The sequence below is a fragment of the Chiloscyllium plagiosum genome, unplaced genomic scaffold (assembly GCF_037043375.1).
Source record: "Chiloscyllium plagiosum isolate Xiang-an unplaced genomic scaffold, Cpla_swu_hap1 HiC_scaffold_17, whole genome shotgun sequence".
NCBI lineage: Eukaryota > Metazoa > Chordata > Chondrichthyes > Orectolobiformes > Hemiscylliidae > Chiloscyllium > Chiloscyllium plagiosum.
The window spans coordinates 6,139,127-6,165,529 of record NW_028270155.1 but is presented as its reverse complement, the minus strand read 5'-3'; the positions used below and the strand labels follow the sequence as shown (position 1 = coordinate 6,165,529).

The following is a 26,403-nucleotide window of genomic DNA, read 5'->3' as shown; positions in this document are numbered from 1 at the left end:
ACACAACTAAACTACCATCAAACCATCTTCCTTTCCATCCTGCACCATCCCTCTTTCGGGCTGTCCTCAAAACCTTCCAGAAGTCAGTGGTACTAGTGGTACTATCGCTGGACTGTTAATTTAGAGACCCAGGTAATGTTCTGGAGTCCCAGGTTTCGATCCCACCATGGCAGATGGTGGAATTTGAATTCAATAAAAATCTGGAATTAAGAGTCTAATGATTGCTGATTGCTGAAGGAATCTACCATCCTTGTCTGGCCTACATGTGACTCCAGACCCACAGCAATGTGGTTGACACTTGATACCATCTGGGCAATTTGGGATGGGCAAATGCTGCCCTAGCCAGGGATGCCCTCACCCCGTGAAAAAAATTAACTGGAACTAGTTCCAGCTGGTTCAAAATGCTCTAAGTTGGAGCTTATGGCAAATGGTACCTAACAGTTTTGGTGGTACAGTATTCATTGTACAGTGAAAGGTTTAAGTTATTGATCATCCAGTTATATGTAGTTTTCATGTAGAAGATCTTTTGCAAAAGGAATACAGAATCTTCTCCTTTTGGTCCTCGTACTGTTTCAGCATCTTCTGAACATCATGATCTGCAGGGATCACCTAGAACAAACGGTTCAAACAATGAGCAAAGGATACACAGCACCAGCTGAGGATCAAGTCTGTGATAATACTCGTTCAACACCATCTCCATCCCTCATTACAGTACCATGATTACCTCCACCCCTCATTACAGTACCAACAATCCTAATTATCTCCACCCCTCATTACAATACCAGCTATTCAAATAATCTCTACCCCTTATTACAATATCAGCTATTCGAATAATCTCTACCCCTCATTACAATACCAGCTACCGGAATTATCCATACCATTCATAATACTGCTCTTACAATTATCTACACTCCACCCCACATTACAATATCAGCTATTCAAATTATCTCGACCCTTCATTACAATAGAAGCTATCTAATTGCCTCTACCCCTCCGCTCCTTATAACACCAACCAGTACAGCCATATCTACTCTGCCCCTTATTAAAACACCAGCCATTACAGCCAGCCCTCATTACATCACCATTACAATAATCCATATCCACCTTTTATTACAGTACGAGTCACTGTAACCATCTCTACCCCACTCCTCATTATTACATCAGATCCAATCCTACCTCTTGCGACTCACGAGTTAGTAATATCATTTCCAGTTAAGTTGCTCACCAGCACAGGGGCAGGTACTGTGAAGGAGGTCTCTCTGATCAGCCAGTCTTCATAAAGCTGATGAAGAGCTTCTAAATACTCCTGACAAAATTGGACACAGTCAACAGTGAGAGGAATGCACAAAACTGAAGTAATTTTCCTCCCCAATTTCCAAACTCACCCCTCTCCTCCAACTCTCCCTATCCCAGTAGGTACCAAGTCCTTCATGAGCTAGACTCTAAGCATCAATTGTTTTCTGCTACTTGCCTCATCACTGAAGTTTCTCATTCATGGAATCATTCCTGTAAATCACTTATAGAATCATTTAAATAATAGCGTATATAATCGTTTATAGAATCACACAGTATGGAAACAGATCCTTCGGTCCAACTAGTCGGAAAGATGTTGTGAAACTTGAAAGGGTTCAGAAAAGATTTACAAGGATGTTGCCAGAGTTGGAGGATTTGAGCTATAGGGAGAGGCTGAACAGGCTGGGGCTGTTTTCCCTGGAGCGTCAGAGGCTGAGGAATGACCTTATAGAGGTTTACAAAATTATGAGGGGCATGGATAGGATAAATAGGCAAAGTCTTTTCCATGGGGTCGGAGAGTCCAGAACTAGAGGGCATAGGTTTAGGGTGAGAGGGGAAAGATATAAAAGAGACCTAAGGGGCAACTTTTTCACACAGAGGGTGGTACGTGTATGGAATGAGCTGCTAGAGGAAGTGGTGGAGGCTGGTACAATTGCAACATTTAAAAGGCATTTGGATGGATATATGAATAGGAAGGGTTTGGAGGGATATGGGCCGGGTGCTGGCAGGTGGGACTAGATTGGGTTGGGATATCTGGTCGGCATGGACGGGTTAGACCGAAGGAACAGCGATATATTTCCAAGTGAGGGTGGTGAGTGGCTTGGCACGCTGTTTCCGTGCTGTACATCTCTATTACTCTATGACTCTAGTCCACGCCGACCATGTTCCCAAACTAAACCAGTCCCACTTGCCTGAGCTTGGCCCACTTCTGCACTCTCTCCAATGTATTCTTATAATGGTTTCATGGACATTAAATTCTATCGGCTACCTGTAACCCTAAGCATTAGCGTGACATCTGGATCACAGATAGTCCACTGACAATATCATTCTGCCACCACCTCCCCTATGTCTGATCGCTGACAATTGATACAAATGATGATGATAAATGAATAAGTGAGGATGAGCCATTGTCAGGAAGTATCGAACCAAAGCAAATGCCCTTCACATCGACCTGACCCAAACCCCTGTGCATGTTCATACTCACTAAGGGAATCACTTTCTCTTCAGTCCTACACCGGGATTTCAGTCTCTCCTGACAGGTCTCTGGAGTGGTTTGAAGATACACTGAGGAGGAATGAGGTTGAGATGTTAGGATCCTGCAAAATGTGGCTTTTTTGTTCTTTTAAACTGCCAACCACACCGCCACCCCGGCTAGTCTCTTCCCACTGCAGACCTGAGCTGCGTCGAGACTCCAGCAAGTGCACACTTGCAATGGTACCGAGGACAACTGATATCCACACCCAATGTTCTTCACTAGAAAGGAAGTGAGAAATTCCACCACAAAGGGCATCACAATTGTGCTTGATCCTGTCCCTCTGTATCTCCCTTTTCCAGCAATAAGAAAGTAGGACTTGGGAACAGGAAGCAACCATTTAGTTCTAAGAACTTGTTCCACAATCCAATAAGATCACTGTTTACCTGATTATGGTCTCAATCCCATGATCCTGTCTGCCACCATCCATTACACTTGACTGAACAGGGCTAGCCATATTAATACGGTGGCTAAAAAAGCAGGTCAAAGGCTAGTAATATGGGATTGAACAACTCATCTCCTGACTCCCAAGAGCCTGTCCACCATCTACAAGGCACAAGTCAGGAGTGTGATGGAATACTCCCCACTTGCCTGGATGGGTGCAGTTCCAACAATACAACTGGCTTGACACCATCCATGACAAAGTAACCCACTTGATTGGCACCACATCCACAAACATCCACTCCTTCCACCACCAATGCTTTGTAACAGTGTGTACCATCTACAAGATGCACTGCAGAAATTCACTCAAGATCCTTAGCCTGCACCTTCCAAACCCACAACCACTTCCATCCTGAAGGACAAGGGCAGCAGATACGTGGGAACAAGTTCTCCTCCAAGCCACTCACCACCCTCACTTGGAAATATATCGCTGTTCCTTCAGTGCCACTGGGTCAAAGTCCTGGAAATCCTCCCTAATGGCATTGACTTTGCTTTCATTTCCATCCTTCTCTCATGTTCACGTGGTCCATCTCCAATTCTCTCCCTCCCTTCCTTTACTTTGTTGCTTCCAATTCTGGGGCTAGGCTGTCCACAATGTCCATTATGAACCCTCCGAACCTCTCAGTTACCATGACTACACTTCCTCACACCCTGCTGCCTGCAAGGACTCCATTCTATTTTCCAAGTTTCTCCCTCTATGCTGTATGCTGCCAGGCTGCCTCTGACATGTCCTTCTTTTTCTTTAACCAAGGAACTCCCCCTCCCATCCCTCATTGTGAGTGGCACAGATCTCAGTCATGTCCAATCGATCTCCTGCCCTCACCTTTTCTCTTCCTTTCCAGTGGGGGCGGCACGGTGGCATAGTGGTTAGCACTGTTGCCTCACAGCGGGTTCAATTCCCGCCTCAGGCGACTGACTGTGTGGAGTTTGCACGTTCTCCCCGTGTCTGCGTGGGTTTCCTCCGGGTGCTCCGGTTTCCTCCCACAGTCCAAAGATGTGCAGGTCAGGTGAATTGGCCATGCTAAATTTCCCGTAGTGTTAGGTAAGGGGTAAATGTAGGGGTATGGGTGGGTTGCACTTCGGCGGGTGGGTGTGGACTTGTTGGGCCGAAGGGCCTGTTTCCACACTGTAATGTAATGTAATCTAATCTAATCTAAACCACAATGGCTGTCCTCACCTCCAGCCCACCAGTCTCGACATTAAAAGGATCGTTCTCTCCCACCTCCAGCAGGATGCCACCACCAAACACATCCTCCCCTCCCATCTGGATCATCATTCCACAGGAACCATTCCCTCCAGAACATCCTGGTCCACTCCTCTATCACTCATAACACTTCCTCATTCCCCTACTGCACCTTCCTGTGTAATCATATAAGGTGAACCCTTGGCCAATCACCTCTTCCCTCCTCACTCTCCAAAGCACCAAACATATCTCCCTGATGAAAAACCATTCCACTTGTACATCCTTTGGCCCAGTCTATTTGCTTCTCAGTCTATTGCATTCGCTGCTCACAATGCAGTCTCCTTTACTTGGTGAGACCAAACAGACCCGGTTCCCACTTTGGAGAACACATCCACTCTGTCTGTAGGAATGACCCAGACCTCCCTCTCGCTTCCCATTGCATTAAAAGTCCTCCCCCATGTCAATTAGCAGCTCTTACCAATCAAATCGACTGGAATATGGATGTTCGCCACGATCCAATTAAACCACTCGGTGAGCACGGCATAATCCACAGCTGGCATAGTGGAACTGAATAGGGCAAAAGATAAATATTACTCACTGTTCCACCACGTATGGACACTTACGCTGCACTATAAGAGTCATAGAGTCATAGAGATGTACAGCACGGAAACAGACCCTTCAGTCCAACCCGTCCATGCCGACCAGATATCCCAACCCAATCTAGTCCCACCTGCCAGCACCCGGCCCATATCCCTCCAAACCCTTCCTATTCATATACCCATCCAAATGCCTTTTAAATGTTGCAATTGCACCAGCCTCCACCACATCCTCTGGCAGTTCATTCCATACACAACCATCCTCTGTGTGAAAAAGTTGCCCCTTTAGGTTTCTTTTATATCTTTCCCCTCTCACCCTAAACCTATGCCCTCTAGTTCTGTTCTGGACTCCCCCACCCCAGGAAAAGACTTTGTCTATTTATCCTATCCATGCCCCTTATGATTTTATAAACCTCGATAAGGTCACCCCTCAGCCTCTGATGCTCCAGGGAAAACAGTCCCAGCCTGTTCAGCCTCTCCCTATAGCCCAAATCCTCCAACCCTGGCAACATCCTTGTAAATCTTTTCTGAATTCTTTCAAGTTTCACAACATCTTTCCGATAGGAAGGAAACCAGAATTGCATGCAATATTCCAACAGTGGTCAAATCAATGTCCTGTACAGCCGCAACATGACCTCCCAACTCCTGTACTCAATACTCTGACCAATAAAGGAAAGCATACCAAATGCCTTCTTCACTATCCTATCTACTGCAACTCCACTTTCAAGGAGCTATGAACCTGCACTCCAAGGTCTCTGTGTTCAGCAACACTCCCTAGGACCTTACCATTAAGTAGGGAAAAGTGAGGACTGCAGATGCTGGAGATCATAGTCTAGATTAGGCTGAAAAAGCACAGCAGGTCAGGCAGCAGTCCTGCTAAGATTTGCTTTCCCAAAATGCTGCACCTCACATTTATCTGAATTAAACTCCATCTTCTACTTCTCAGCCCATTGGCCCATCTGATCAAGATCCTGTTGTATTCTGAGGTAACCTTCTTCACTGTCCACTACACCTCCCAACTGTGACCATTTTTTAAAAATATATATGAAGTGCACTACACACAACTGAAAATCTTTCTTTCTCCCCCCATCTGCAGTAAATCACCATGTTTTCCGATTGATTAGTTTAGGTACAAAGCCCATTGAAGGTGGTGGGTGGGGGGGAGCTGACACCTACATTTTTTTCCTTAAATTTTTATTTAAACTATTTTTTCTAATCAACCTGTTCAGAAATGTTGTCACACAGCTCTGGAGCAGGTGGGACTTGAACCCAAACCTCCCAGTCCAGGGATAGGGATTCTACCACTGCCCCACAAGAAGGAGGCAGTGGTCGCCTTTAATTTCAGGGCTGATTGCTAATCAGCAGATAGCTACTTCATCATTTCAGAGTCAGAAGCAGGCCACTCAGCCCATTGAATCTGTGCTGGTGTTTTCCTCCTCAGCCAACAGTTTAGGCGAGGCTCCTACTCCCTCACAACGTCCTGGAATGTTTGGTTTTTCAGGCAACTAATTCCTTTTGAAAATAACTGACAAAAATTGCAATTTTCCACCTGTGATCTGAATCCTTTGCTATTGTGAATACTTCATCTGGATTAGATTTATTGACATTGAGGCATGTGAGAACAGGTGAATGGGGCTTGATCAAAGCGTAGGTGTTAAAAAGCATCTTAGAAGGAGGTGAGGCAAGTGGAGAAAGGTTTTCGGGAGACAAAGAGGTTTAGAGGTTGCCCAAGCAACTGAAGCCATTGCCACCAACAAAGGAATGAAGAAGAAACACATCCATTTATATTGCACCTTCCACATCCTCAGCACATTGCGGAATGCTTTACCAATCAACGTAGCACTCTGAAGTGCAATCAGGCATAATGAGCAATACTCTTAGAGACCAGAATTGGAGGGATACAGAGTTTGGGAGCTTTGAAGGAGATAATGGAGATAAGAAGAGTTGGGATGGACCTTATTGAGTTTGAGTACGAAGGTTAATAACTAATCTTAGAGAAAACATTGTATTACACATTTTAGCAAGATCAATATTCAATCACCCAGTCTCCAAAGTGTATTACCCTCCTCTCTTAGCTCTTTCCCAGTCTTCAGCTACTTGAAAGTCGGTATTATAGGTAATTAAAGAACAAACATGGTCATCTTCCCTGGATTATAGGAGGCAGATTCCTGTCAAGTCGAATGGTGAATCAGAGTGTAAACAAGAGTTTGTTTTGTTGGCCACAACCAGCAATGCTCACCTTCGGTAATGATTCTCCACAAAGACGTATTTTGCGCTGTAAATTGACCTCTCGATCATTCGGATCGGCACGGTCTTCAAAAGACAAAATATCACAGAGAATGTACAGATCAGAAACAGGCAATTGGGCCCCACAGCTGTACACCAGCGTTAGCGTTTTTCATAAGCATCTTCCCTGTTTCAGCTAAATTGATTAAAATAACTTTCTGCACCTTTTTACCTCAGAATCCCAGGGCAGAAGCAGGCCATTCAGCCCAATGCGTCTGGTCCGCCATTCAATGTGATTATGGCTGATCTGATCATCCTCAACTCCACTTTCCCGCCTTTTCCCCATGACCCTTGACTCCCTTAACGATTGAAAATCTGTCTATCTCAGCTTCGAGTATACTGAATGAGCCAGCCTCGACAGCCCTCTGTGGTAAAGAACCCCACAGATTCCCTCCTCTTTGAGGGAAGAAATTCCTTCTCATCTCTGCCTTAAGGTGGGGTTGACCCTTATTTTGAGGTCCTGGATTCTCTCACAAGGGGAAACAACCTTTCCACATCAATACTGTCAAGTCTCCTTGTATGTTTAAATAACGTCGTCTCTCATACCTCTAAACCCCAATGAGTTCAAGTCTCCTCATAAGACTGTCCTTTCACACCCAGTATAATCCTAGTGAACCCTCTCTGGACTGCATCTGATGCCTGAATAGTCTTCCTTAGAAAAGGCATCAAAACTGTCCACAGTATTCCAGCCGTGGTCTCAGTAGTGCCTTGTATAATTTTAGCACAATTCCCTTTGAAATAAAGGCCAACATTCCATTTGCCTTCCCTATTATCCGTTGAATTTGGATGCTAGCTTTTTGTAATTCATGCATATGTTTAGTTAGGGTCTCTTAAATGTTTTGATGCTAATTGTGGGAGCATGTTCCACATTCTCACCACTCTCGAGATAAAGAAAATTCTCCTGAATTCCCTACTGGGTTTTCTTAAAAAAAAAAGAGGCTATATCAAATTTTGGACCTTACCCTAGCAAGTGAAACATATCTCCCTGTCAGCTATTTCAAACGCCTTCATAACCTTAAAGAGCACCTTTAAATCAACTCTCAGTTCTTTTTATTCTAGGGAAAAGAGCATCAGCCTCTTCAATCCTTCTAATAGTTACAATCTCTCAATTCTAAGATTGTCCCTGCAAGTCAATTCCTTTGTTTACAGTCTCCTTTTTGTAATCTGCAGATCAAGGAACTGAGCAGAGTACTCCAAGTGTGCTCTAAACAAGGTCCAATACAAGATTAAACGTATTAATTTTCAGTGCAGACAATTACTTTTCTTCTTTAAAATGAAGACACTTTATTTTCTGTTCAGTGTGTGTACCTGAGGCAGAATATGCTGTTGTAACATCGTGAGCTGGACATAGGTCTGGAGAGTAATCGCCCACCGTGAGGGATCTTCATACATCAATGCCTGCCAACAAAATTATTTAGGCATGAATACACCTTGGAAGTCCAGTTTCCCAATGGCACATTCAGGCGATGAGTTATTACTGCTCAGCTACCTTGTCCTTGACAAGCTCAACCTCTCTGTTGTTGCTGTAACATGCTTCAGGGTTCGTGATTGGAAAACTGAGCACGAGGAGAACGGTGAGTGGATTAACCCCACCCTCCCAAAGTAAAACAGACCATTATTGGGTGGCAGGCATCACGGTAAAGTTGGCATTTATTGCTCAGCCCTTGCTGCCCTCTAGGGAGAGATGGGTCTTCTTCCTGAGCAGCCACAGTGTGGATGGTGAATTTGATCCCATTGTGCTGCTCGCCCCAGGATTGATGGGGTTAGTGACTCACTGACACTGGAGAGCAGGAGTAGGCCCAGGGGTCGCTACAGTCGGTATGTCCACAGAAAGGAATGACAAGTCTGTACAGTGATGATCAAAGTCTATTACTAAGTCATCAAGTCATTTCTTAACCAGGCATATCATCAACTTTCCCTCCCAGATCGAGGCAAGACAGATACTCATTTGAACACAAAACAATTTCAACCAAATGGATAGAACAGCAATATATTTCCAAGACAGGATGGAGGGTAACTTGGAGGTGACAGAGTTCCTATGTGCCTGCTGCCCTTGATCCTTTCAGTGGAAGAGCTTGTGAGCTCTGGTCTACAAAGCTGTCTGCAGTGTATCCCAAGATTCCCCCCGCCCCAATTCAGTTGTATCCCAAAGTTTCCACATCACCAGTACCTCCCTGAACTACATTACTGTGGAACCCTTTCCATCTTTCCTATGCAGAGCCTACAATCTGACATGGAGCTCAATCCGATCCCCCTCGGAAAGTCTGGACCCTTCCCCTCCAAAAGCTCACAAACTGATCCTACTACCTGCACCTTGGAAGTGAAAGTCCTTGGTCTTACCAGCAGGTTGTGGTTCCAAATATTCCTCCACTTTGGCACAGGCTCTGTCAGGGCCTGCCAAGAGACAGAAAAACATCTTTAAAAAGAACAGACAGTGTGGGACCTCAATAATGGGGCATGAGAAGTCTGACTATACCTGAATATGTCTGTACGATCTCTCCAAGGGATAAGATCGCCTTTACCAATAGGAGGGATAAGATCGCCTTTACCAATAGGAGGGATAAGATCGCCTTTACCAATAGGAATGCAAAGAAGAACGACATTTCCATAATCACTATCAAGACAAACGTATTTGTGACGTAGTGGCCTCGGAGTGAGTGCATTGCAGATTTCCCCGAAAGATACCTGGGTTGTCAGATTAACAACAGAAAGACAAACTATACAGACTATGTTTATCATCCACTGAGTACACAATATTAAAGGGCCATCTATAGGATGTCATTAAAGATGACTGAAAGGAGTTTTTGTTGCAAACGTTTCGTCCCCTGGCTAGGCGACATCATCAGTGCTTGGGAGCCTCCTGTGAAGCGCTTCTTTGATGTTTCCTCCGGTGTTTATAGTGGTTTCCTCCTCCGGAGGAAACATCAAAGAAGCACTTCGCAGGAGGCTCCCAAGCACTGATGATGTCGCCTAGCCAGGGGACGAAACGTTTGCAACAAAAACTTCCAGCTCGGCGAACAGAACCACAGCAACGAGCATCCGAGCTACAAATCTTCGCACAAACTTTGAATGACTGAAAGGAGTTGAAAGAATTGTTACTGCAGAGAGAAGGTATTTTCTTTGGGGTGAAGAGTCCTAAATAAGGAGCTGTAAGCTTACAATTGAGGTTAGGAGGTGAGGCCAGGAAGAGTTCTCCACTCAAGGAGCAGCAGAGCACCCTTTCCAAAACAAACAACATGTTGGCACTGGGGCTTCACTAGAAAGTTCAAAACTGAACATGATCAATCTTAGATAAAAGTTTCTATAGGAAACGGTGGGGGGGGGGGGGTCAGAATGGTGTTGGTTGAATTCCTTCATACATGGAAACAAAAAATCAAATAAACTGCTCACCAGTCTCAGTACATTTGTCAAGCAGTTATTTTCAACAGTGGAACTCTTGTGTTAGATTGGTTAAATGAAACATGGACTATTGGTAAAGGAGATATTATCCCTTGGAGAGATCCTACAGACTCACTCAGGTATAGCAAATCAATTAAAAACTGAAAGAGCTGTGGATGCTGTAAATCAGAAACAAAAACAGAAGTTGCTGGAAAAGCTCAGCAGGCCTGGCATCATCTGTAAAGAGAAGTCAAAGTTAACATTTCGGGTCCGGTGATCCTTCCTCAGAATAGCAAATCAAATCCTTTGTTCCAGTGAAATGATCAAACCAAAGGCTGTAACCACAAGAAATTCACCAATGGATCCAACTGGGAATTCAGGAGCAATTTCTTTACCCAAGTTCCTTACAGCAATACTAAAAGGAGGAGTACATCAGATTGGGATTGGGACAATGGAAGTGAGTGAGAAGGAGTTTGATTGGGATTGGGTTGAGTGGGAGTGACGTGGACAGGGTTTGGTCCACTGAAAGGTTCTCATAAGGGCTATTAGCCGACAAGCCACCCCAGCTGTCTCAAACCATTACCAGAATGATCACAGGGATTGAACTGATTCTCAGTATTCCTGATACAGGTGCCCCCTGCTATTGGAAAGTAGAGCGTTCCTATGAAACCTTTCATAAGCCAAATGATATAAAGTGAAGAAGCAATTGCCATTCATTTAGATGGGAAAAAAATTTGAGCATTTCCAGATCCAAAAAATAGCCTACCAAATCACACCACGTAACACCCAAACCTAAACTAACACTAACATATGGTAAAAGCAGGAATGATATGATAAATACACAGCCTATTTAAAGTAGAAATAATGTATGTACAGTGGAGTTTCATTTACCAGAATTGGGAAGACAGTGAGCACATTGGAAGGCTGAGACATGGTGGTGGTGATGATGGTACCTTAGGCTGGTTGGGGTGGAGGGTGGTACGGGAGACTGGGGTGTAGGAGAGAGAGGAAGAGAGTTACCTATTAACACTTCTGGGGAAGGCACTCAGCAATGCCATTCTCGCTGCGCGTGCTTTTCCGTAGAAGTGAAAATCCTCTTTCAGTTAGCGAAAACGAGTCCTAATGTAGGCCTTCTTTAGAAGCGACTTGGCGTAAAGCAAACATTCGAAAAGCGGGGGATACCAGTACTGTCTTCTCACGGCAATAAGGCTTAAACAATAAACAGCAGCAATGCCCAGATTCCCAGAATGAATTTAAAAACTTATCGCAGAGTCCTCCATTTACCTCAATGTTGCACGAGTTTGCAAAGTACTCCAGGCATGTCGTCTTCCCACTCGCAATATTCCCTTCAACACAAATCTGAAAAGAAATATAAAGGTAGATGAAACTCTTGTTTTCTTCTGCAAATCATTCTCTACTTAAGGTTTAAATCTAAGAGGAATCTGGAAGAATTAAGAATATGTGCCCATTGATCTCGATCTCCCTTTCAGCTCACAAAATGCAAGTGTATCAGAACGGGCTAACTAGGCATAGTGTTCAAGAACATCATCTGGAAGTTGGCCTTATCTGGAGCAGCAAATCATTTTATCACACCCAGTGCGCGTGTAAACTCTACCAACCCTGTCCTGGTCTAGCCGCACATCTGCTTTTCTTTTGGAGGGTGGTGCAGTTGAAAAGAATTACACTTAGCAAACAGCATTTTACAATGACCACCGGACCATACAAAACACTTTCCAAACAATGAAGCATTTTTTGACGTGTAGTTACTATTATAAAAATAGGAAATCACATTAGTGAAGACAGGCAAAACAAGTTCCACACAACAGCAAGTGTGAAAAGAATCAGATCATCTGATTTTTCCCTTGAGACTCTGAATAAGGGATAAACTTTGGGAAGTAGGATTAACTCTCCAAATCCCAGTCACAGTCTTGCTTACTGCAGATTAGTTTACAGATATTTAAATATTATTAAAAAACATGCTTGCATCTTTTGTCCCTGTATTTTGATTTGATTAGATTAGATTAGATTCTCTACACTATGGAAGCAGGCGCTTCAGCTCAACAAGCCCACACCAACCCTCCAAAGAGTAACCCACCCAGACCCAGTCCCATACATTTACCCCTAACTAGGAACCTGACACTATGGGCAATTTAGCATGGCCAATTCACCTGGCCTGCATATCTTTGGATTGTGGCACGAAACCAGAACACCCAGAGGAAACCCACAGGGAGAACTTGCAAACTCCACACAGACAGTCACTCGAGGCTGGAATCAAACTCGGGTCCCTGGCGCTGTGAGGCAGCAGTGCTAACCACTGAGCCACCGTGCCGCCCCACATTTCTCTGTGATTTTTCCAGATCCATGGGCTGGAATGATATTTAGGTTGTCAATGATACCTCAGAAGCATTGCAACTCAAGTCTTGAAACCAGCTTTTGCTGAGTCTTGCTCAGATCCCAGCCCAACGAGAGTGACCCTTAAAACACAGGGCAGTACAAAATTCAGACATTATCCGCACATCTGCAGGGAGTGCTGTAGAACCTTTGAAGCATGTTGTGTTCCAATGTCAGAAATGCAGCATTCAATTTGAATATAGCAAACTCCCACAAACAGCAGCAATTTATTCATGACTGGACAGCGCATGTCATCATTGAGATCCTGTAAAATAGGAGGAGTGAATGGGAATGAGTGTGGACTATTAGGACTTAATAACATCTGCTTTGGCAATACTAATCCAGTCCCGTGGACAGAGTGAAGATGTAGAGATGTGAAGGTTAAAGGCAAATTGGGATGGGCTATCAATGCTGGTCAGCCAGTGATGCCAAAGTCCCACAAATCAATTAAAAAAAAATTTTTTTTTAAGTCTCTTCTCTTTGAAGCGCAGTAGGAGATCTGATGAGAGTATCCAAAAGTAGATATCCAAAGGTATCTGGAAATATGGAAATTCTGTTCCCACTGGTGATAGAATCTGGAACCAGAGGGCACAGTTTGAAGGTGATTGGCAAAAGAAGCAAAGACAACAGGAACAAAAACATTTCCATGCAGACAAGAGCTAGATCCTGAAATGAGATGTCTGAGCATGTGGCAAGACATGCTGCACTTTTAAAAAGGTAAATGGATCATCATCTGGAAAGGAAAAACAAACATTACAGGGAATTGGGAAAAATATGGGGAGTGGCATGAGTAAATTCAACAGAGGCCACTATAAACAGACATGCCAAATGCTTTGGTTGTCTGCTGAAAATATTGTGTTCAGTGAGATGAAAGGTTTATACTATAAATATTATGTTTGGGATTTGGATGTTGAAATCGAGGTAGAGGGCTTTAGGTCAGTTCTGTGAATTTAAACAAATTAGAAGGTCATTTGGAACAGTGGCCAAGTACAATAGTAAGCATGTGACTGCACTCAAGTTGCTTTGATCTTTATGTCATCATTGTCCACAGGAAAAGTGCCAGAAGGCTGGGGGATAGCAAATGTTGTTCCCTTGTTCAAGAAGGGGAGTAGAGACAACCCTGGTAATTATTGACCAGTGAGCCTTACTTCGGCTATGGGTAAAGTGTTGAAAAGGGTTATAAGGAAATAGGATTTATAATCATCTAGAGAGGAATAAGTTGATTAGGGATAGTCAGCACAGTTTTGTGAAAGGTAAGTCATGCCTCACAAACCTTATTGAGTTATTTGAGAAGGTGACCAAACAGGTGGATGAGGGTAAAGTGGTTATGTGGTGTATATGGATTTCAGTAAAGCATTTGATAAGGTTCCCCACGGTAGGCTATTGCACAAAATACAGAGGCTTGGGATTGAGGGCGATTTAGCGGTCTGGATTAGTAATTGGCAAGCTGAAAAAAGACAGAGGGTGGTGGTTGATGGGAAATGTTCATCCTGGAGTTCAGTTACTATTGGGGTACCACAAGGATCTGTTTTGGGGCCACTGCTGTTTGTCATTTCTATAAATGACTAGGTGAGGGCATAGAGGATGGGTTAGTAAATTTGCAGATGATAAGGCGGCCAGTGGAGGTGTAGACAGTGCCGAAAGATTTTGTAGGTTACAGAGAGACTTGGATAAGCTGCAGAGCTGGGCTGAGAAGTGGCAAATGGAGTTTAATGCGGAAAAGTGTGAAGTGATTCATTTCTGGAAGGAGCAACAGGAATGCAGAGTACTGGGCTAATGGTAAGATTCCTGGTAGTGTAGATGAGCGGAGAGATCTCAGTGTACATGTACATAGATCCCAGAAAGTTACCACCCAGGTTGATGGGGTTGTTAAGGCAGCATACGGTGTATTAGCTTTTATTAGTAGAGGGATTGAGTTTTGGAACCATGAGGTCATGTTGCAGCTGTACAAAACTCTGGTGCAGCCGCACTTGGAGTATTGTGTACAGTTCTGGTCACCACATTATAGGAAGGATGTGGAAGCTTTGTAAAGGGTGCAGAGGAGATTTACTAGGATGTTGCCTGGTATGGAGGGAAGGTCTTATGAGGAAAGGCTGAGGGAATTTAGGCTGTTTTCATTAAAGAGAAGGTTGAGAGGTGACTTAATTGAGACGTATAAGATAATCAGAGGATTAGATAGGGTGGACAGTGAGAGCCTTTATCCTCGGATAATGATAGCTAGCACAAGGGGACATAGCTTTAAATTGAGGGGTGATAGATCTAAGACAGATGTCAAAGGCAGTTTCTTTACTCAGAGTAGTAGGGGCATGGAATGCATAAACCAAATCATCCGCCGACATTTCCGCTACCTCCAAACAGACCCCACCACCAGGGATATATTTCCCTCTCCACCCCTTTCCGCCTTCTGCAAAGACCGTTCTCTCCGTGACTACCTGGTCAGGTCCACGCCCCCCTACAACCCACCCTCCCAGCCTGGCACTCTCCCCTGCCACCGTAAGGACTGTAAAACCTGCGCCCACACCTCCTCCCTCACCTCTATCCAAGGCCCTAAAGGAGCCTTCCACATCCATCAAAGTTTTACTTGCACATCCACTAATATCATTTATTGTATCCGTTGCTCCCGATGCGGTCTCCTCTATATTGGGGAGATTGGGCACCTCCTAGCAGAGCGCTTTAGGGAACATCTCCGGGACACCCGCACCTATCAACCACACCGCCCCGTGGCCCAACATTTCAACTTCCCCTCCCACTCTGCCGAGGACATGGAGGTCCTGGGCCTCCTTCACCGCCGCTCCCTCACCACCAGACGCCTGGAGGAAGAACGCCTCATCTTCCACCTCAGAACACTTCAACCCCAGGGCATCAATGTGGACTTCAACAGCTTCCTCATTTCCCCTTCCCCCACCTCATCCTAGTTCCAAACTTCCAGCTCAGCACTGTCCCCATGACTTGTCCGGACTTGTCCTATCTGCCTGTCTCCTTTTCCACCTATCCACTCCACCCTCTCCTCCCTGACCCATCACCTTCATCCCCTCCCCCACTCACCCATTGTACTCTATGCTACCTTCTTCCCACCCCCACCCTCCTCTAGCTTATCTCTCCACGCTTCAGGCTCTCTGCCTTTATTCCTGATGAAGGGCTTTTGCCCGAAACGTCGATTTCACTGCTCCTCGGATGCTGCCTGAACTGCTGTGCTCTTCCAGCACCACTGATCCAGAATGCCTGTACCAGTAGTAGACTCGCCAACTTTAAGGGCATTTAAATGGTCATTGGATAAACATATGGATGAAAATGGAATAGTGTAGGTTAGATGGGCTTCATATTGGTTCTACAGATCAGCGAAACATTGAGGGCCGAAGGGTCTGTACTGCGCTGTAATGTTCTATGCCTCCAGGGGCCCTGCAGTGTTAATGGATGGAATGTTTATACTGCTGAGTTTACAATGGACCATCATGCATCTGTATTATAACAAAACTTTGCAAATTGCTCATAAAATTACAAAATTACATGTACATAGATCCCTGAAAGTTATCCCTGAAAATAAATTTTGCATTTATTTCAGGCAGTAGGGAAACACCAAGCATCAGTTAAACTTGTGCCTTTAACTCCAATGCCTGCTTTCAAAGTACTGTTCAGCAGGGTCTTAACAGGATATCTAGGGCCTCTATATAAAACTAGGATTGGGAATCAATATCCTCTAACCATTATATATGCTTGAACAAGTTTCCTGAGGCAGTGCCCTCATTAAAAACTTACATCCAAAATAATATTGGAAACGATAGTTCATCTTTTCAAGGTATACTTTCACCAAATAAATAAAAATATTAAATTTGATTTGATCTTATGTCACAAGTAGCCAAAGAATTAATGAATAACTTGGGAATAGTACAATTTACATCTTCAGTTTACCACCACAATCTGGAATACCGGAAAGGTGGAATCAAATTTAATAAGCATATTAATAAAGACCGTAAGCAATAGGAACAGGATTAGGCCATTCAGCCCCTCAAGCCTGCTCTGCCATTCAATAGGATGATGGCTGATCAGATATTTCACACATCCACTTTCCTGCCTTTTCCCCATTGACCATTGTTATCAGGAATTTCCAGTGGTTGGGATAATGGAATTCCCGTGTAACCTAATGAGTCCATAGTATTCAGTACTTTAAAACTGACATATGGACATCAGGGGAGGAAATGTAACAAATTGATTAAATGGTATTTTATAAACCAAAGCTCAGGAGCTACACTTTCAACTTTTACTTTGAGTTTCCGAGAGAAACTAACCTAACTTCAAGGGGTGATCAAAAAGCAGTTGAAGAGTGAACATAGTAAGAGCTAGGAGCAGGAGTAGGCCGTCTGGCCCCTCGAGCCCACTCCGCCATTCAGTAAGATCATGGCTGGTCTTCTCATGGAGTCAGCTCCACTTACCCACCCACTCACCATAACCTTTAATTCCTTTACTGTTCAAAAAACCCATCTATCTTTGCCTTAAAAACATTCAATAAGGTAGCCTCAACTTCTTCACTGGGCAGGGAATTCCACAGATTCACAACCCTTTGGATGAAGTTCCTCCTGAATTCAGTCTTAAATCTGCTTCCCCCTTACTTTGAGGCTCTACCCCTTAATCCTAGTTTCACCTGCCAGTGGAAACAACCTCCCTGCTTCTATCCTATCTATTCCCTTCTCAATTTTGTATGTTTCTATAAGATAGCCCCCTCATTCTCCTACATTCCAATGAGTGTAGCCTCATTCTACTCAATCTCTCCTCATTTGCCAACCATCTCGATTATGAAAATGGGAGAAGATAAAGCAGCTAATAGCTGGGATCTTGTTGCTGAGGACATGGTCATGGTATTGTTTTTGTTTGCATTGTTACCTATTTCCAAGTTCACCAGCACACATCACTGCAAAAAGAACCTCAATGATATTGTTTAGATCCAGGGTACTCAAAATAGGGAGAAAAGTCTTGGGAAAGCAGCCAACATAATAAAAGACCTTGATTATACTCTCTACCACCTTCTTCCATTAAGAAGAATATACATAAATTTGCAAACACAACAGATTCAAGAACAGCTTCTTTCCCACTGTTTTCAGACTTATGAACAGGACTCTCAGAGACTAAAGTTGATCTTTCTTTGCACCTTCTCTACAGCTGCAACATTGTATTCTATATTCTGTTCTATTACCCTGATGTACTTACATGAGATATGATTTGTCTGGGTAGCATGCAAAACAATACTTTTCATTGGATCTCAGTACATGCGACAATTATAGATCAAATCAAATCAAAATCAAGTGAATGACTTTGTTGTGTTAATATGTAAATGAGATATTATGACAGGGTGGATAGTGAGGAGAAAAGCTTATTTACAGTAGTGAAAAAAGGGAGGGAAGTGAAAACCAGAACCATTGAGAAAGGAAATCAGTAACTGAAAATTCAAAAATCAATCTTCCAGTAATCTGACTGAATAATGTGGAAAAAAGAAACAGAAGTGGCTGGAAAAGCTCAGCAACTCTGGCAGCATCTGTGAAGAAAAATCAAAGTTAACATTTCGGGTCCATTGACCCTCCCTCAAAGGGAAGAGTCACTGGACCTGAAACGTTAACTCGGATTTCTCTTCAGAGATGCTGCCAGACCTGTTGAGCTTTTCCAGCAACTTATGTTTTTGTTTCTGATTTACAGTTCTTTCAGTTTTGAACAATGTGGAGGTGCTAATTATATAGACTGGGGCAATACTCATTGGAATTTAAGAGAGTGGTGGGTGGGGGGAGAAATCAAAGTGAGTCAAAAAACTATTACAGACTTATAAATCAACAAATAGGCCACCTGAAAAGCATCTTTGACTGTACATAAGGTTAATGTTGGGAACATGTTATCCATAAAACAAGATCCTTTCAGAGGGTTCAGTAGGTCCCAGGCCTCCTCCACTGCCAAACCCTTACCACCCGACGCCAGGAGGAAAAACGCCTCATCTTCAGTATTGTGTCCTTCCAACTACAAGGTATCAATGTGGATTTCACGCTTCTCATTTCTGCTCCCCCCACCTTATCCCAGATCCAACCTTCCAATTTGGTGCCAAATTGACCTGTCCCATTTGTCCATCTTCCTTCCCATCTATCCGCTCCACCCTCCTCTCCGACCTATCACCTTCATCCCCAACTTCATCCACCTATTGCATCCTCACCCTCCCCTACCATTTTCCTCTCAGCCCCTTTGGGCCATTTCCCATTCCTGATGAAGAGCTTATGCTCAAAACATCGATTCTCCTGCTCCTCGGGTACTGCCTGACCTGCTATGCTTTTCCAGCACCACACTCTTTGACAGCATCCTTACAGATCCAATCCAGAGAAGTTAGCGCAATTTAGGGAAGAGATTAAATTTGCAATGGATATTGATATCACTGAATGCTTATAGTACTGCAGCTCACCTTTTGTGATAGTGTCAAAACTGGATGGACGACAAAGATTTGGTATTTATAATCACAAAGTCAAATTGTTATGGAAAGCAGATTCATAACAGATTCCATAACTAGATGACTGTATTGAAAGAACTAGACATGTACATGTGCACAATGTGTGGCCAAAAGTGATCTGTAAAACAAATAGTGGGCAGTTACGTTTACTGATAAAGCAAAGAAATATCGGCTTACGTAACAGCAGATGGACCTTACCAATGTGAAGTCATGCAATCTGGAATAAAAAATGACCAGCAAATTTCCAATATTAACCAAATTTACTGGAGCATAGTGTAACAGCATTGTTTACATTGATGACTTAGCTATGTTCAGCCAAACCTGGCAAGAACATCTTGAACAAACTGTTTGACTGGCTACAAGAATCAGTTTGGTCATAAATCTAACAAAAAGCGAATTTGCCAAAGCAAAGCAATTTATTTGGGCCACACTGCAGGACAAGCTCACACATAGTGCACAGAGCAACGGAATAAAGGGACGTACTAGATTTCCCCTAACCCAAGTCAAAATGCGAATGTCGTAAGTGGATTTTATCAGGACTCCATTCCGGAATTCAGTGCAGAAATGGTTCCTCTGACAGATTTACTGAAGAATGGCATAAACTGAATTGACAAAAGAAGGGCAATGTGCCTTTGACAACTTCAAAACTGTGCTAACTACTGCACTGGTTTTAGTCACACTGAATAATAGGAAGTCATTCAAACTGGCTACTGATGCCAGAGACATCAGTATCCCTGCTGTTTGACTAAAATATAAAATTAAATATAAGGGATCAAACGGACAGTTATTTTTCACAAATACCAAATGTTCGTCAATAGAAATACTGAATAATAGAGAAGGATGGGGAGGTGCCAGTGTTGGACTGGGTTGGACGAGGTCAAAAATCACACGACACCAGGTTATAGTCCAACAGGTTTATTTGAAAACACTAACTTTCAGCGCACCTGATGAAGAAACAACGCTCCAAAAGCTAGTTTATTCAAATAAACCTGTTAGACTACAACCTGGTATCATGTGATTTTTGACCTGATAGTGAATGAGACACTGATTCTTGTATTGGCTCAACGTTAATTTGTTAGACCAAATTTTAAAAGTTTGTCATGTATACAAACCAGAATCTGTCAGCTTTTTTTGGAGATACTTTGCAACAAGAAATGAAGCTTAATGTTACAAACATACAATTTGAAATCATTCCTGTGACTGGTAAGGACAACATTAGAGCAAATGCTTTGTCAACAACAGAAATTAATGAAACCAAATCTGTGAACAAACTGGACTTGCAGGGACAACATGGCTGTTATGAAAATCTGTGTTTAATCTAAATGTACTTCTGTTTACACAACATATAATGATAATGAAAAAAATCAGAGAAAGTGAACAGGAATTTAGTAATGCCTTTCCATTTTTTCTTTGGAGCGGGTGTAATGCAAAGTGTACAATATATATTATGCTGATACATTTGTATTTAAAAGAAAAAAAGTCAGAAGGTTATATGGAACAGTGACCTAAATGTATCAATTCCAAAAAATATGTGACTTCATTCAAGTGCCTAGCAGTACCCCTGAAGTGTTGATGGATAGAATGTTTATACTTTTGAGTTTACAATACACCAGAAAGCCACTATGTTTGGTTTTGAGTTCAGTTCAGAAAGGAGAAAGGACTCTTCTAGCAAAAGAATCAAGCTTGTGGGCGGCACGGTGGCACAGTGGTTAGCACTGTTGCCTCACAGCACCAGAGACCTGGGTTCAATTCCCGCCTCAGGCGACTGACTGTGTGGAGTTTGCACATTCTCCCAGTGTCTGCGTGGGTTTCCTCCGGGTGCTCCGGTTTCCTCCCACAGTCCAAAGATGTGCAGGTCAGGTGAATTGGCCATGCTAAATTGCACCTAGTGTTAGGTAAGGGGTAAATATAGAGGTATGGGTGGGTTGCGCTTCGGCGTGTTGGTGTGGACTTGTTGGGCCGAAGGGCCTGTTTCCACACTGTAAGTAATCTAAAAGTAGTCTAATCTAATCTAATCTTTTAGTTCAGGGAACCAGTTACCAAGTGTTTCGGTTTGTGAAGCTTCTAAGCTAGGAGAGCATGTTATTAGGAATGAAACGTTTCAGCTATCAGGACTGTGCAGGCTTCAACAGACTTTGAAAGGAATTGTGAAACTATATAGTCCAAAGTAAAGAAATGGAAGGAGTCAGTTAAATTAAAGAGTTAAAATGGGAGTGAAATTTCTCTGGAATTGAGTATCTGTGAAAGGTTAGGGTTGGGAAACAGGTTGACATTTTGTTTTGCTGCACCATTGGTATAAATGTTTTGATTTAATCAGTAAAATTGACTTTTTTTTCTCTTTTGTAATGCTATGCATAACAAAAATTCTCTGCCAGTATCTAAATTATGATTCACAATTAGAACAGCGACCCACCTTATACAGTGAGAGAGTTAGAAAGTCATACAGCACAGAAACAGACCCTCCGGTCCAACTCGCCCATGCTGACCAAGTGTTCCAGTCTGAACTAGTCCCACTTGCTTGCATTTGGCCCATATCTTTCTATTCTTTCCTATTTATGTATCCTGTTCAAATACCTTTTAAATGCTGTATCTGCACCTGCATTCACTACTTACTCCTGCAGTTCATTCCACATATGAATCACCTGTGTGTGAAAAAATTGCCCCTCAGATTTAGAAGGGACTTTCTCCCCTCACCTTAAAAATATGCACCCCAGATTTAGACTTCCCCACTCTAGAGAATAACCCTTGCTATTCACCTTATTTATACCCCTCATGATTTTATAAACTTTTACAAGTTCAACCTTCAACATCCTACCCTCCCGTGAAAAAAATCCTAGCCTATCCTTAGAACTCAAACCCTCGAGTCCTTCCAACAAAAGATTTATCTTTTCTGAATCCTTCCTAAAACAGGACAGCCAGAACTGTACATAGTAACTGAGAAGTGGCTACATTAATGTTCTATACAACCTCAACATGATGTCCCAACTCCTACGCTCAACGGTCTGAGCAATTTTAATCCCAACGCAAATGAACTCACACATAACAAAACAGAAGGACTCTGTCGAGATTATCTTTTCAAAAAAGACAAAAGAAAACACCCTTATTAGGCAACGGTTTGCAAAACAAACAAGTTAACTAATTTTCACAGGACACAGATTTCTTGTTGACTAAATTGACCAATGGAAGAACTTCCAAGCAAACTATTCCAAGTGGCCACAGTTCAGCTTCTCACAGTTTACAAGGTCGTACAAACACTGCAACGTGGAAGCTTTACCAGGTTCCCAATTTCTTCAACCAACAGAAGGGGACAGAAACATTGTAGCTTTACTCCAAGCTTTGGAAGTTTTATTATTTCTGATTCCTTCGATCTTTGAAACAGAAGCCAAAACCAGAAAGAGGTTGAGGGAACGTTCAGTACAGAGGCCACATAAGTCTCTTCCAAAGCTAAGGGCAACAAACCACACCTCTCAGCTCCATAAGCGATTGACTTGGCTGATTTTCCAAAGTCCCTTGTCTTTCTGTAACTGGCAGGGAGATCACAACTCACATCAAATTATTGATTTCATTTCCAAGGAACCACATGAGTTCCCTTCTCCATTGGTTGAAAACCCTGTTTAATCTGGAAAGTGACCAAACAGTCCAATATCTTACAATTTTTCACATAGTCCACAAACATAGATGTGTTGTCCAAACACTTTTGTATAATAAACTTACGCTGTCATTTAAGAACATCTGCAGCCTTGTGTGAATACATTTCAGTAAGTAACCACCATGCTAACCAAATTAAAAACAGAACCCCATATCCACATTCCTGATGAAGAGTCTCCTGCTCCTCAGATGCTGCCTGATCTGCTGTGCTTTTCCAGTGCCACACTTTTTAACTCTGATCTCCAGCATCTGTAGTTCTCATTTTCTCTCATAAACAGATGATCTGTCTAGTCAGATTTTTATTCAAGGGTCTGCCCTGTCCAATATCATCACCACTTGGAATCATAACACCTCTTATTGAGGAAGGCAAGTTACCTGGAAGATGGGAGTGAATTCCCTGCTATTCTCTGAGCTGTGTTATCGGACAAAATGGCAGCAAAATAAAATCTCAGTTTAACATCTTTGTTCAGAAGCATAAACCTTACAATACAATAGTCCCATATTCCTGCAGCCTGCATTGTCACATGCTCAACTCCTGGATGTACAACTTAAAACAGCTGTCTGCACAGGGATGAGAGAAACTGAACCAAGCTGACGTTCAATCCTCCTCAGGTCAGCTTTCAGATTCAACATCATTGGGGATCTTAGTTTCCCCTAATTTCTCTGCTGTTCCTCAATTTGTTTTTCTGGGACTCTGACATTTCATCACAGTTGATTACAGTATTCAGTCCTGAACCCTGAGAAAAATACCTTGCTAGCTGTTTTACATTACGCATAAACTTACTGGGATCAGCTAAAGGGAAACTTTCATAAGCAGCTACTATGACACTGTAAACCCTCACCTACCTTGAATCAGGAAAATTATGGAAGAGCCCATTCTTGTTCTTTTGCTGGTCTGAAATACATTACATTTGCAATGTAATGTTCTAACAGTTAAGTCAGCTTCTGTACAATACACATATATTCATCACTAGGGGGCAGCCAATACTGTGATACATACCACCAACTTCTCAACCTCTTTGGATTTATTGCTGTACAGTCGAGCTAGGAAAAGAAGGAAGTCCATTATTAAAAGAGTAAAAGAACAAAAGGGGGAGACAATAGCCTTGTGGTATTATTACTAGACTGTTGACCCAGGTAATGTTCTGGGAACTCTGATTTGAATCCCACCACAGCAATGTTGGATTTGATAACAAAAGATCTGGAATTAAGAATCTAATGACGACCATGGCATTGTCATGATTTGGAGACATCGGTGTTGGACTGGGGTGGACAAAGTTAAAATCACACAACACTAGGTTATAGTCCAACAGGTTTATTTGGAAGCACTAGCTTTCAGAGCACTGCTCCTTCATCTGGTGGCTGTGGAGAATAAGATTTTGTCTTATAATCTTATTCTCCACACTCACATGTGTGTGATTTTAACATGGCATTGCCATTTGTCAGGAAAAACCCATCTGGTTCACTATTGTCCTTTAGGGAAGCAAACTCCACCTTATCTGGTCCAGCCGACACATGACTCCAGACCCACAGCAATGAGAGTGAGGCTGAACTGCCCTCTGAGCAATTAGGGATAGGAAGTAAATGCTGGCCGAGCCAGAGCCATGATGAAGACAAAAAAGGACAGACAACAGAGCCGGAATGGGTGCAACAGGGAGACAGAATGACCAGCGAGGATGCAGACAGTGAGACACACACAGAGTAATAGGGACCTAGTGTTGAGACAGAGAGAGATAAACACACAAAGCAATAGGAATCCAGCAATGATGCACAGAAACGTAGAAAGCGAGAGAAAAACACACACACAGCTATACGACCCAGTGGCGGTCACAGGGAGAAAGCCAGGGGCCCAGCAAAGGGTTAGGAGGTGTCAGTCCATTTTAAACAAGAAAAAGGGAAGTTAGAAAATAATCTAAAGAGGGATTTCACCCTAAAAACTCCAAAACGTGGGCATTAAATGAGGCACGTCTGAAATGATTAGCCATCTAACATTCAGGCCAGAGGATTGTAAATGTATCTAACGGTGCATCCCTGGGAGTTACAATGTAGCTGTGTGCTTCCTACCTGCGGAGCCCGGCCGGCTCCGGGTCCTGGGCACCAGGCGGTGAAAGTAACTGCAGCAGCGGACAGAGACCCCGAGAAGTCCCCGCACGGCCAGAGGCATAGCAGCAGCAATTACACACACTCACAATCTACATCAGCTGCAAAACGGAAGAACCTGTTCAAACCTCTGACTCGGAAACAGTTTGAAACCATCCCGCCTCTCAGTCACTGAGCAGGGTTGGAGCTCATCTTCTCAAACTCGTTCATAACATTCCCTTCGTTGGCCGGATTGTCGGTTTTAGATTAGATTAGATTCCAGACAGTGTGGAAACAGGCCACTCGGCCCAACAAGTCGACACCGACCCTCCGAAGAGCAACCCACCCAGACCTATTCCCCTGCATTTACCCCATTGTAATGCACCTAACACTACAGAAAATTTAGTATAGCCAATTCACCTGACCTGCACATCTATGGACTATGAGAGCATCCGGAGGAAACCCACGCAGACACAGGGAGGATGTGCAAGTTCCACACAGACAGTCGCCTGAGGCTGGAAACGAACCTGGGACCATGAGGTAGCAGTGCTAACCACTGAGCCACCATGCTGGTTTATAGAGCGCTGTGATGCCAATAGCTTGGGTTCAATTCCCATCACCAGATTGAGGTTAGCATAAATAGTCTCCTTCTCAACCTCTTCCCTCGCCTGAGGGCCACCACTACCAGTCACTTATCACTAATGAAAGAACAGCCCCTCTATGGTCTGGTAAGACTACAGCGACGCAACAGAGATGTGGTGGCTCAGTGGTTAGTACTGCTGTCTCACACCACCAGGGACCTGGGTTCGATTCCCTAAATTGAGTTTATTTATTCTCCTGTGACTGAGTCCTCCCACAGTCAGAAAAATGTGCAGGTTAGTTGGATTGTCCAGGTAAAAACAACGACTGCAGATGCTGGAAACCAGATTCTGGATCAGTGGTGCTGGAAGAGCACAGCAATTCAGGCAGCATCCAAGGAGCAGCGAAATCGACGTTTCGGGCAAAAGCCCTTCATCAGGAATAAAGGCAGAGAGCCTGAAGCGTGGAGAGATAAGCTAGAGGAGGGTGGGGGTGGGGAGAAAGTAGCATAGAGTTCAATGGGTGAGTGGGGGAGGGGATGAAGGTGATAGGTCAGGGAGGAGAGGGTGGAGTGGATAGGTGGAAAAGAAGATAGGTCAGTAGGACAAGTCATGGGGAGAGTGTTGAGCTGGAAGTTTGGAACTAGGGTAAGGTGGGGGAAGGGGAAATGAGGAAACTGTTGAAGTCCACATTGATGCCCTGGGGTTGAAGTGTTCCGAGGTGGAAGATGAGGTGTTCTTTCTCCAGGCGTCTGGTGGTGAGGGAGTGGCGGTGAAGGAGGCCCAGGACCTCCATGTCCTCA

At 43.5% G+C, this 26,403-nt stretch overlaps 1 protein-coding gene across 2 annotated transcripts; it reads right to left on the bottom strand.

Annotated features, from left to right (window-relative positions):
- Window positions 1-201: 201 nt before the first annotated feature.
- On the bottom strand, window positions 202-25,176 carry tk2 (thymidine kinase 2). Of its 2 annotated transcripts, XM_043706539.2 has the most exons (10): window positions 25,008-25,164; window positions 23,944-23,987; window positions 11,714-11,788; window positions 9,392-9,445; window positions 8,360-8,449; window positions 7,005-7,078; window positions 4,648-4,736; window positions 2,498-2,577; window positions 1,226-1,306; window positions 202-609 (listed from the first exon to the last, which is right to left on the bottom strand). In XM_043706539.2, exons 1-10 carry the CDS (start codon window positions 25,105-25,107, stop codon window positions 511-513), a joined length of 786 nt encoding a protein of 261 aa, XP_043562474.1. In that variant the 5' UTR covers window positions 25,108-25,164; the 3' UTR covers window positions 202-510. The 2 variants fall into 2 exon arrangements, with proteins under 2 accessions (XP_043562474.1, XP_043562475.1); XM_043706540.2 differs by lacking the exon at window positions 1,226-1,306 and having other exon boundaries at window positions 25,008-25,176.
- Between the last annotated feature and the right edge of the window lie 1,227 nt (window positions 25,177-26,403).

Excerpts from the sequence above, each read along its gene's own strand:
- tk2 (XM_043706539.2), bottom strand. The coding sequence starts at position 25,107 with ATGCCTCTGGCCGTGCGGGGACTTCTCGGGGTCTCTGTCCGCTGCTGC. Across the intron at positions 7,079-8,359 it reads AACAGCATATTCTGCCTCAG|ACCGTGCCGATCCGAATGAT; the intron begins GTACACACACTG and ends TGTCTTTTGAAG. Across the intron at positions 2,578-4,647 it reads TATTCCAGTCGATTTGATTG|TGTATCTTCAAACCACTCCA; the intron begins GTAAGAGCTGCT and ends ATTCCTCCTCAG.